Here is a 12,462-nt window from a genome sequence, read left to right as displayed (position 1 = left end):
CAAGAGTCTCAAGTTGCAGTAAGGGAAGTTTAGGTAGGTATTAGGGAGATATTTCTTACTAGGAGGGTAGTAAAACACTGGAACAGGTTACCCACAGGGGTGGTGGAGGTTTTTAAGACCCAGCTAGACAAAGCTCTGGCTGGGATGATCTAGCTGGGGATGGTCCTGCCTTGAGCAGAGGGTTGAACTAGATGACCTCCTGAGGTCCCTTCCAACCCTAATTTTCTATGATTCTATGAAACAGTCTTCTCCATAATCAATCCTGACCTAACCACTGGTGTAGTGCCTATATGGAATGCAAGGCTTTTTAAAGCTTAAACTTTTGAGAGTGCAATAAATCAACAGCAAATTCCCAAAGCCATGCACTAGAGAAGTTTGAAAAACGTCCCTTTATGCCTTATTGAGAAACTTGTAGTTTTTTGGCTTTGTTTAAAAACAAAACAAACAAGCAAGCAAACAAAGCTTAAAATTCCATTTTTCACTAAACTGTCCATCTGCTGTGGATGATACTACTCTAGTCCCAAAAGTAAAGTAAGATGAAAATTTTGCAGGATGCAGACAAGCTGAAGAAATGAATTTAATCCACGGCTTGCAAAGCTGTCATCTGGAATTCATACATGGCATACATCACATTAGGAATTTGCAAGTGCATACATTTAAGCCCACAATCAAAGCCTTATGTTATGCAAGTTAATGAGACTCTCAAAACATTATTTTAATCCCTTTTACATCAACAATTAGGCTGCTTGCTTTTTTCTCATTATCCCCAAAGTTTTAGTTTTTGTTTGATTTGCACTGGGATGGTGAGAAGGGAGACGGAACAGAAATTAATCCATGGCAGAACTCATTTGACACTGATCTATTTCAGTTTTAATCAGATGTTTCTAGATTGAACTACCATATTTACTCAAATATAAGATTACCCTGACTATAAGATGCCCCCCCAATAATTAGATTTTATATAGGGAAAATTTATAAATCTGATGGAATCTAATTATTGGAGGTTTGTCTTAGATTTTACCTACTGTAGCAGTTGGAGGTTGATAAATTCATCTGGGGGATCAGGCAACCCCTTTGCACCCCCACCCTTGCTCCCTGAAGCACATTCCTCCCCATCTTTACTGTCAGACCCTGCTCTCCCTGGGCACATGGAAATGAGGAACAAATTTAAAAAGCTGACCTTGCAATAAACATACCTGTAGCAATTTGCAAATAGTGCCCATAGACTTCATTTACCCAGAATTGATGCACTTTACCTTTTTTTGAAACTGCTATAAGTTTTAGCACAGGTACTCCATAACCATACTTTTAAGCAGGCCTTTTGTACCTATTTATACATAGTATAAACTATGCACAATATTAGTTGAAAGCCATTGGGCCAGGCCCCACCAGAGACAGCGGCATTTCCAACCATGATGACCCCACAGTTCAGCACTGCCCAGTATTCTGTGTACTCCAGGTACACCTCCACAAAGGATCAATGTACTAATTAGCCCCCACTCACGATGTTCTGGGGTCTTCTAAAAATGTATATGCAGATGAGGCACAGGGCTACCTAGTCCAGCTTCACTTCATGGAGGGCAGAGTCACTAATCATATGCAATAGGCTGAGAGAGGGGCCAACAGAAGGATTCTGAGTAAACTGTTTGAGGCCCTGCTTGGTGACGCTTGCCAGACATTTGAGGCTGCTGAAGAAACAGGAGTCATTGGAAATGGGAAAGGCAGGCTCAGCTCAGCAGTGGGAGTGAAGAGGAAGTCAAAATGTATACAATGTAGTGTCTCACCATGACTTGAAAAACAAGTCAGCACTGAAGGGGACTGCACTCAATGGACACTACCATATGTCTTATTTGGATGGGTTGCATTAACCTATCCTTGTGGTAGATTTGTCCTAGGTGGTTTTGCTTGCCCGGCAGGGATGATGCTTTTCTTCTTGGCCTTGAATGGCTTGGTGTAGTTAGAGGGTGAAGACCTGTCCCTTGCACTGTGAGCAGGCTGACCCCTGCCAGAATCTATACATGCCTCCAAATGTGATGATTTCAGCTACATAATTTATGGTGATGAGGACTGCTCTCAGGCTGTCCCTCTAGCTTGCTCCTTCAGCCTTTTCACTAGAGGCAAGTGAGACTAGGGAGCATCTGAACTCCAAAGGCCCCTGGGCTTGCACACAGGATGCCTGCCATGAATTTGGGAGTACTGTATCTGAAGCCCCAGGCTGAAGAGTCTGAGAGGTAGGATACTTGCCAGTAGTAGCACCACACAGACTTGAATGACTGAGCTGTGCTCAGTTGATAGAATTAGGGGCTGATTTAGCCCAGGACACAATTTCAAAAAGAAAAAAAAAGTGGTAGGTTCCTATTAGCATCTTGGCCTTTTTGGTTAAGGTCAAATGTAGCATTTTTGGCATCAACAAGAGGGTGTCAGGGCTGGCTCTGGCCCTTCCAGCACCAGGCCTGGCGACTGTTCCCTGAGGGGGGATCACATGCTCACATTTTGAAGGGCCACAAGAAAAAAAAGTTACTATCAGCATGTTTACTGAGCCATGTACTTTATGGTCATGCTCAGTGATGGCTGCTGCATTTAATAAATTTCATAGTTGGTTTTCATTACTGAGTACATGCTACTTTTAGCAGCAGCTCAAAGACTGGCAATGCATTTAATGTGGTTTCATTGTATCTGAATGTAAGATGAGGGGCTTTTTCCCCCGTGGTGGTGGTGGGGGGACCTCATCTTATATTCAAGTAAATATTGTAATTCTAAACTGGACTGTTAAAAAAAAGCATCAGAAGCTATACTGTAAGGAACAACCATGCTATAGTTGGAAGGAATGACTGGAAAACTTGAATGGGTCTGTCTTCTTAAGCTATGCTCTACTCTCTAAAATGCAACAGAAGCAAAAATCTTCCCATCATCTACCATATTTAAACTTGTTTATGCCTGTTCCCAGTGTGGAGAGAATCATCTCTTCGGTAGCTCTATCTGGAGATATTAGACATTTCCCAAATCTAAGAAAAAAAACCCCTACTGTATTTCAAGGTTAGTACTTCTAGTGCTGTGCAGGTTAAATGCCCGGGTGCCACACTACTAAAATAGATGCGAAGTTGTACCTCCTCAAATTCCTGACATAAATAACTTGGTCTCTTCTCTCATTAGCTGCCACAGTTCAGGTGAGCACAACCTGCATTCAAGAGGCAGCCCTGCCAAGACAAGAGTGGAGGGCAGTGCTGGAACTCCTTGACTCTGGAATTCACTCGAGAGCAGTTTACACTTATAATATTATTCTACACGGCCTTTCTTTCTGGGAGGGGTCATCTGAGGACTTATTGTGCACAGGGCACTTTGATGGTTAGTCCCTCACCACCATTTGGCTTTTCACCAAAAGATTTGATTAAGCTGCTACTGTATAGATTGGAAGTTGCTGGCATCTAAGTTCAGTTGTGCATTTTTCATTACCTGTCAAGTGTGACTAGGGCTCTCATTGTATCACTTACAGTCTCTGGAAATGTCCTACATTGCCCTAGATACTTTAAACCAAAGCCGTTCTCTGGACTGTTTTATATGTTGAGGATGGGAGAGAACTACCTGATCCTGAACAGTTTCTTTTTTTGCTAAATTATTTTCAAGTTTGTCTTAACAGGAAGCTTAGGAAATCTATCCATTTGCACGGGATCACCTGGATGGCATGTCCTGAAATAAGATTCACAATCCACTGAGTACAATGCTACCAATGTTCTGAGTAAATCAGCAGCTCTCTGGGCAAGAAGAAATTTGTTTAAACCAGTTCCCTAATCACTCAGAGAACTTCAAGTTACAAATATGGCTGTGAGCAACTTGCTCTCAGAGAAAGTATTTAGATTACTTTTACTTTTCCAGGAAAGTCTAGGGTTAGGAGTGCCCAAAATAGAGCCCAAAGAACAAATGGGATCTGAACAGGCAGATGACAAGCACCCTGCAACTACAGGGCCAAAAGGCACAGCTGATCAAATAAAGGTTTTGTTTTTGTTTTTTTTCATCGCTGAAGAATTTAAGAGAACAATCTTATTCATCTGTAAAGGCACATACAAGTCCTAGCCAACCTCGTGGTTGTGTGTATTCTAAAAATTATATAAACATACAAGCTAGTTAAGTGCTGCCTTGGAAAACTTAGCAAACAGCCAATGCAGCTCAGAGCATTACACAGTTCATGGTCACCCAGGCCTGTCCTGTGACAGGAGATATGTAGCACTCTCTGAATCAGACTAGAGTCTAAGTTATTGTTTGGCTCATTACAGATAAAGAATCTGAACACTTAAGTCTGCATACAAATTGTGTAATGCTTCTCTCACCAGCATCCCATTGAGCACTGCTTCAAGTAGATTGTTCTAAGAGCAATTTAAGCTAAAATGATTCTATTGCACCCTGTTTGCAGGCCCAGCAGTCAGTTAGGGTTAATTTAGTTTCTTTACAGTCTTTGCATGTTTCATGAAATCAGATGCATCCAACTGTAAATATATTTTCTATTTTTGATACCCTTGAAATACTTTAAAGCATAACCACCAAACTAAACTCAAGTAGCAACATATTTTCCAACCCACTGTCATTAGGTTCAATTGAGACAGGGCACAAGAGCCAACTGGCTTGTTAAATGCCTTTTATCCCTATTCAACTTGCTAACTGGACCTTATTTTGCCACCTTTTGCCATCCTAGCTTCCTGTTGTCTCCCTCCCTTGCCTACCACTAAGCATCCTTCATTTCAATTAATTCAGAGCCAACCCTCAACTATTTCAGAGCCAGAGCCTACAGATAATCTTTCACAAAGCAGGTCAGAGGAAAATGCTGATGCAGCAAGAGGTGCAGGTCTGTGCTACAAAATAAAAACTTTTTGGTGCCAACTTAGATGGAATTAATATACTTACTGCTAGGAACAGCATGCAGTACATAGAGAATGAAGAATGCCCAGAGTAAAATGACAGTCTGAAAAAGAAGAAATCAGACATATCAAACATTTTTATTAATACATTTGTATTAGATATTGCAAGATAAATTATGGTCTAACTCAAGAAAAGAACCAAAATACAAGTATTTTTACTTTTCTTCAGGGAAACTGTCTTTGGAGTCACTTGTATCCCTTGTTTCCAAAAACAGTTCCCCCAGCGTCGTCTGTAAATTTCCAATATGGAAATATAAAGTGCATTTAATTATCCAGCAACTGCACTATGTCAGTTTTGGCAGATTAACTCCCCAATCATTGATAGCTACTTACACTGCAGTTACCAATGACAACCTTCTGATTAAAGCTTAAGTAGAAAATGAGTGCTGCCTGAAATGTAAATATTTCAATTGTCTGCTAAAGCAATATGACAAGAGTGGCACTTAATCTCTCAGATTAGCGTAAAATAGTAATCTCACTCATCTGAGTGTTTCCAAGAGGAAGAACTTAAAACCAAACCTAAGAGTGAAACTGAAATTAAAAAGACTCATCACAGACTTCAGCAAGCTCTTGAACCAGAAAGACAACCCATATTTCGTACATCAGTGTTCTGCAAGGTTGTTTTATTTTTATGAACAAGTTTTCAGTCAACAGCCAATTCATGAGTCAATGTTAAAGTAATGAGAGGTAGTATTGAATAGAAATAGTTTGGAAAGAGTATTTTGTTTTAAAAAATTCTTGGAATAGACAAGTAAGCATATCACTCATTACTAATTAGATGCTTCTCTCCAGTATATAAAATGCTTCTTACATCTCTGCTCATCAAAGTTATCACAACACGTACAACTCTTATGATCAGCTTTCTAGATAGAAATTTCTGAGTTTTACAAGTACCCTTCCCCAACCTCCCACTACCACCTGCAAAATAAGGCCAAATGACTTATGCAAGGCACTTGGCAGCCAGTAGCAGAAATGAGAGAACTCCAAACTCCTCACCCCTTGTCCAGCGGCCTATTTACCAGCTATGATGTCTCTATTCTCCCTGACGGACAAAAGTAGCTGCTAGTGGCTGCTGTAGGCAAACTATGCCAAGAAGCCTGAGTGAGAAAGAGGCCACTAGTTACTGACATCAGGGAAGGAGAAGATATTAAAAGAGCTCTAGTTTCTGTGACCGCAGGCGACTGGTAGGGGAGCACAGGGGTGGAGATTGGCCCCCAACTTGCCACTGTTCAGGACAGGCCAGTTTTTTTGCCATGAGGGCAGGCTGCATGTTTGGGGGAGGGGGGACACTAAGCCACGGCACAGAAGTATAGGAGTGGATATGGGGCTTTTGGCTCGCCCCCAGGCCCACCCATAAATTGTGCGCCCTAGACTCAGGAGGCACCAGTCACCCCTGTCTGTGACTGTACCCCATATCAAGATTATACAGGCCTGGTAGTATATAATTTTGCATTATGTTTTTGCCACATAATTACATACATTAATCTGCTATCACATCACAGAAAGCTCCTTGCTCGTATGAATTAGAAATAGATAGGATGCTGATATTATTATTATTATTGAGTCAATCTCTTTCAGAATGTCTAAAGTACCACCTGCCTTCTGCCTGATTTCAAACTAATACTGCTAACCACCCATTTCAGACAGTGAAACAGAATTGCCTTGTGTCAGCCTGATCCAGGTACATGAGCTTGACGGATTTTTAGATTTCCTGCTTGGTATTCTAAGATATTCCCAGACTCATCCGGAGCCAAATCCTGCTGTTGCACAGTAGTTATATAGTGAAACACCTTTGGAGATGCCACTGGAAGAGTCAAGGCAAAACTGGGACCTTTAGAAGAAAACAGAAAGCACATCCAATTTCAGTTGTCCCTTCCTCCAAAGGCATCTGAAGCACAGATAAACTGAAACAACTGTAAAGCCTGCAGAGCATTCCTCCGCATGCAACATTTCTCATGCAAAAGCAACGATCGGAACATTTTGTCTATTAAGCCAGCCAAGTGTCTGAGCCTTCCAGGCCTCCTCAGTCCTCACAGCATGCTAGCACACCACAGACAAGCACTGCTCAAAAAACAGCATCCCCCTAGCCTAAGAAATAGCACCGGGGGGGCGCATTAAACTATAGAGGACAGGGAAGGAGGATGAGAATCAATCAGTTCCGTAACAACTCAGATATACATAGTAGCTGTCAAGATGCATTTTTATTGCTTTATGAAAATTGGTTTAATAAATATTTGAAGCAAAAATATGCGTTATCAGCTTTGTTGAAATAAACACACAGAATTTCTTATTTTGTCTCTCTCCGTGCTGGCTGCTGTGTCTAGTATTGACATACTTCTCTTGAAAGTAAACTATTTAGTCCACAGAAGGCCACCTAGTAAATTAATCACTTAGAATAAAATAAACTTTACTATAATTCTTAACAAACAGGAAAGAACGAGACCATTCGTTCTCTCCACTTGGACAATAACAGGCTCATTGTAAAATATACACCTATGTCCATTTGAAAAACACTAGGGGTACACCAACTGAGATTTTGGGGGTCAATACAATAGTCGACTTGATAAGCAGGCATATTGGCCAATACTGATCCGATTTCCAATACAACTGCATCCAGCTGGTAAGTCTGTTGTGGTGAAAGTAGAGGGGGGAGGGAAGGGGCATGGTGGGGCAAATCCACACCCTCCACAGTGAGGAAGGGGCTGAGGCTGGGGTTGGCACTGAACAGCTGTAGCAGGGCAAGCACAGGATGGAGCCACAGCTCATCCGGGAGATGTGGGGTATGGGGGGTGCCCCTGTTGCTGCTCCCACTGCTCATCCATGTGCCCCCAGACCTGCACAGGGCAGGGCAGGCTGCAGTTGTGGAGGCTGCACTGCACTTGGGGTGGGCCACAGGGGTGCTGGGAGGGAGCTACAGGGGGAGGGCTGCAGCCACTCCAAATTTCACCATAGCACCCCTGTAGTCCCCTCCCAGTGCCACCTGCCCTGAGCACAGCATGGCACCTGGCCCCAGCCCACAGCTGCAGCCCGCCTGGCCTGCCCTGTGCAGATCCGGGGGCACACATCCCTCCCACTCCACATCCTCCTGGACAAGCAGTGGGAGCAGCAGCAGGAGCTGTCATACAAGCAGACAAGCTCTGGACAAGCTGCCAGACAAGCAGCTCCCAAATGAGCAGCGTGCAGCAGTGGGAGCCACCTCCCCACAAACAAGTTGCGGCTCTATCCTGCACCCACTGCACCTTGGCTGGGCAGCACCTACCCCAGCCCCTGCCCCACTCCCTCCTTCACTGCAGGGGGCATTGATCTGCCCCACCACACCTCTTCTCTCCCCCCTCCCCTTTCACCACAACAGACTTACCAGCTGCACGCAGCTCTCCAGGCTGCCGGGCTGTGCTCCTTGCAGCTGGCATGCTGCAGTGTGGCTGCGTGCATTTATCAGCCAAATTATCAGCCACATCAGGCCTATTTCCAATACAGTCAACTTTCTTTATATCAGTGCCGACCCAGTATCAGACCAATATATCAGTGCACCTCTAAAAACACCCTCATCAAATGCAAAATCAATTTTACAATCTTTACTAATTATGTCGAGTAAAATCTGCACAGTACTGTGAAACAAGGTAATTTTTTTTTGTAAAAATAGGTCTACCAGCTAAGTCCTCTGGCATTTTGCCCCAGTTGCCTAAGAACTAATGAATCCAACAAAGTCAAATCTCACATGCTATGTGTTATAAGGTAATATTTGCAGAGTAATATTTGATAGGCAGTTATTTCTTTCAAGGTAGAAAGATAGCCAAATCCCATTAACTACTGTAGCCTGTTACTAAAAATTCCAACTTTGCAAGATTGGGTTTAGAACAGTCAAAACAGGCACCTTCTGTAAGGAGATACTGTTTAAATTGATGCTGAACCTCCCAACGCATTTAGCTAGATTCAAGATACGAAAAGAACTGCCTCATTCCACCACAGGCACCTGCATTCATTCTACTGGAGTCACAGGAACCACTTCTAGTGACAGGAGGCTTGCCACAGATTCCAGAGCAGAAAAACAGACCTTACAAATAGCAATGAGGACCAATACAAAGTGCTAAGAACTTCCCACATGCTACTGAGCCTCCTCAGTCAAACTTTGCAGAAGGGAATATGGACGCGTGTGAGGGAAACTGCATCCTTCCAACAAGCCCCAGTCCGAATGGCATAACCCAGGGGAACTGCAGAGTGCCACAGCCCCCTAAATCTTAGATAGAGCTGCAGACCTCTGTACAATGGCAAGAGAAAATTTGAGCACATTTACATAAAGTGCCCACAGCTCAAAGTTGCTCATAATAGAGCCATTAAAATAGTGTGCTCTTCTCACCTATACATAACTAGGCAGATGCCACAAATACTAGTCACCTTCAGATTCATTATTGGGATCTCTTAATTTTTAAAATTATTTTCTTCCTTTGGTAAATTCTGTATGTAGAGCCACAGAAATTAGTTACAGTTGGAAAATAGAGGTGAGCACCTATGAAAATACTGGTACTGCATTTGCTTTTCTCCAGTTTCATGTGAAAGGATATAGATTAGCATGATCTTGGCAATTACAGTTCTGTGTGTAGAATCAATCCATTAATGGAACATAATGCATAAGGAAAAAGATACATATGCCACACACACTGTTATAGATACGCACGAACCAACATGGGTGTAGAGCAGTGGTTTTCAACCTTTTTTCATTTATGGACCCCTAAAAACTATCAAATGAAGGTGCAGACCCCTTTGGAAATTTTGAGTGAAGGTGTAGTCCTCTTTGAATTATAAGTGTGGGTATTCACATACTTTTGATTGATCACAGTCATCTTTTGCAGACCCATTAGACATAGTCTGTGGACCCCCAGAGGTGCATGGACCACAAGTTGAAAACCACTGGTGGAAAGAATAACCCTTGCCAGACAAATTTTGATGTTCATGGCTAGGAACAGACATTACACATAAACCGATTTAAGTGATCAGAAACTGGTTTAAACCTGTAATAGGTCATAAGTTCAGTGCACACAAACCAGTTTCAAAATAGCCAAAACAAGTCTGAGATAAACCTGGTTGAATGTAGTATCAGACTTAACTGATTGAGCTCAAACGGGTTTATGCAATGTCTGTCCCAGACCCCTTCTTGGTTTAAGTTAAACCAGAGTCCCCCAGCATCCCAGCATGCTCTCTGGGTTGGGCTCTCTGTTCCAGCAGAGCAGGGCTGGCCCCACCCCTCTGCTCCCCAACACAGCAGAGACAGGCAGGGGCAGGGACCTGGCCAGACACTGGCCCCAGAAGTGAGCAGGGAAGAGGATTATTACCCACCTCCCTCTCCTGTCCCACCAGCACAGACCTGCATTTCACCACTGGCTGCTCCAGCCATGGGGGCATAGCCAGCCCCAGCAGTAGCCTGGACTGAACTGGACAGAGAGGGGTTTAATTCCCCCCTCTGTGTCCCACCCGCATGGACCCAAGCCAGGGTCTGTGAGGCACTCCCCCTTGCTGCTGCAGGGGTGGGAGCATGGCTAAATGCCAGCCAGCATGGCCCCCTAAGGCAGAGGAGGCAGGGAGGGGTGTTGTTCCCCACTCTGCCCCCTCTGCCCCCAGGGGACTGCAGTCAGGGTCTACCTGCCCTGACCACCACCACTGCCCACTCTGTGCGCAGAACAAGCAGTGGAATAAACCCCCTCCTGTCCCCTCCGCCAGAGGGAGTGGGAATAATCCCACTCCCTGCCTCTTTGCTTAATGGGACCTGCTGGCTGGCTTCTGGTCATGCCCCCACCCAGCCACTGGAGCAGCAAGGGGGCAGGTCCCTGACGGGGGCAGCATTCCCCGTCATGGTATCCTGGAGTCCAAGCCTCTTGTTGGCAGGGGGACCGCAAGCAGGGGGTCAGAGCTGCTGTGAACTGCACATGGTGGCACTGGGGCTCAAAAGAGGCCATAGCCCCCCAAGATTCCCCATGCACCTGCAGCACAGTCCCCCTGCTGGGAAGAGGCTCATGCTCCAGGACACCATGAAAAGGCTGCAGCCCCCGTCACCGTCACTTCACCCTCACTGCTCCAGCGGCTGGAAGGGGGTGGGGCTAGACGCCAGCTGGCAGGGCCCCTTAGGTGAGGGGGCAGGGAGCGGAGTTATTCCGCCCTCTGCCCCCGGGGGACTGCAATGGGGTCTGCCCACCCCAACTGCTACCACCACTCACTTCCTGCCTGGGGCAAGTGGTGGAATAAGTCTCCTCCTGCCCCCTCCATCAGACACCAGAGAGAGGGTAAATACAGGTTTCCCTTGCTTTAAGCTGTACATGGATTCCTGGAAAACCATGCATAACTCTAATTTGCATAAAGGAAACCCACTTTACAATGTAACAAATAGGGATATGTTCCAAGACCTCAACTATACTGACCCCCAGACCCATTTCTATCACTTTTACAAGACAATGTTGGTAATCACCAACAGCAGACAGTAGACACAAGCATAGGGTGGTGGCAAATGTTACCATAATGGTGATGGCAACTACGGAAACGTGTCGCAGACCATGAGCGACAAGCACAGATCCACACAGGAGACTATATTCTGGTGTCCATCACTCTCACAATGCACCACACAAAGCAGCTGACTGTGGGCTTTCACCACACCGATTGCTAAGAGTGAATTTACCTCACATATAATGAATTTTTGGTATAAAAAGGGTCATCTCATAACAGCAAATTCACACATACAGAACCTGCATAAAACAAGGGAAACCTGTAACCCCACTCTCAGTCCATTCACCTATGGGGCCCTGTAGGCCAGCATCTGGCCATCCCCCTACCTGGCCCCAGAGCAGCAAAGGGAGAAGAAATGTGATAGGGGCTATAGCCTGTGTCATGGTATCTCAGAGCACGACCCCTTCCTGGCGAGGTGGGACAGAGGGGCTAGTGAAAGCTGCCGCAGACAGGGCAGGTGTGCAGCGACGGTGGTTCTGCATATGTTTGGGGGGCTACAGCCCCCTCCGAGCCCTGGTGCCGCCACATGCAGTCCATGGCAGCTCTGACCCCCGTTCGCGGTTCCCCTGCCAAAAAGAGGCTCGGATTCTGGGACACCATCAGGGACTTTCCTCCTTGCCACTACAGCGGCCAAGCAGGGGTGCAGCTACTGGGGCTCCTAGCAGCAGGAGCACATGGTGGGACCCTACAACTGTGAGGCCAGATCAACTGGTGATGCCCAGCTGCAGGAAGGCATAGTGTGCTCCCATGCCTGGGAGCCTCATCAGCCAATCATGATCTCAGGATTCTCTTATGCTGGCAATAAGGCATGATGGGATCTGATGCTAGATCCCAGAATCATGCCTCCTGCTATGAATGTGTGGCATGGCAGCAAGAGCGATCATGGGGTTTTTCTATCAATTCCCATTACACCTTTACTTGCACGTCTTTCAGGGGGCAGAGATACACTTATACATAGATTAGCTACATATAGCTAATCTTAATCAGTTTCTGTTTAGGTAGAGGAGGGGAGGGGGGACTCTTTGTGAGTCAGACAGTCTGCGTCCTGTGTCAGGGTTCC

General features: G+C 45.2%; 1 protein-coding gene across 1 annotated transcript in view; it reads right to left on the bottom strand.

Moving 5' to 3' along the window:
• Positions 1-12,462, bottom strand: part of PLPP1 (phospholipid phosphatase 1) — a gene marked incomplete at its 5' end in the record, with an annotated part of 105,955 nt that overhangs the window by 15,854 nt on the left and 77,639 nt on the right. The window contains one exon of the mRNA XM_019518258.1: positions 4,897-4,954. Coding sequence (XP_019373803.1) covers positions 4,897-4,954 — 58 coding nt within the window. The remainder of the gene's footprint in view (positions 1-4,896; positions 4,955-12,462) is intronic.

This window comes from Gavialis gangeticus, unplaced genomic scaffold (genome assembly GCF_001723915.1).
Source record: "Gavialis gangeticus isolate Ggan-Ray unplaced genomic scaffold, GavGan_comp1, whole genome shotgun sequence".
NCBI classification, from domain to species: Eukaryota; Metazoa; Chordata; order Crocodylia; family Gavialidae; genus Gavialis; species Gavialis gangeticus.
This window is presented reverse-complemented; position numbering and strand designations above follow the sequence as displayed.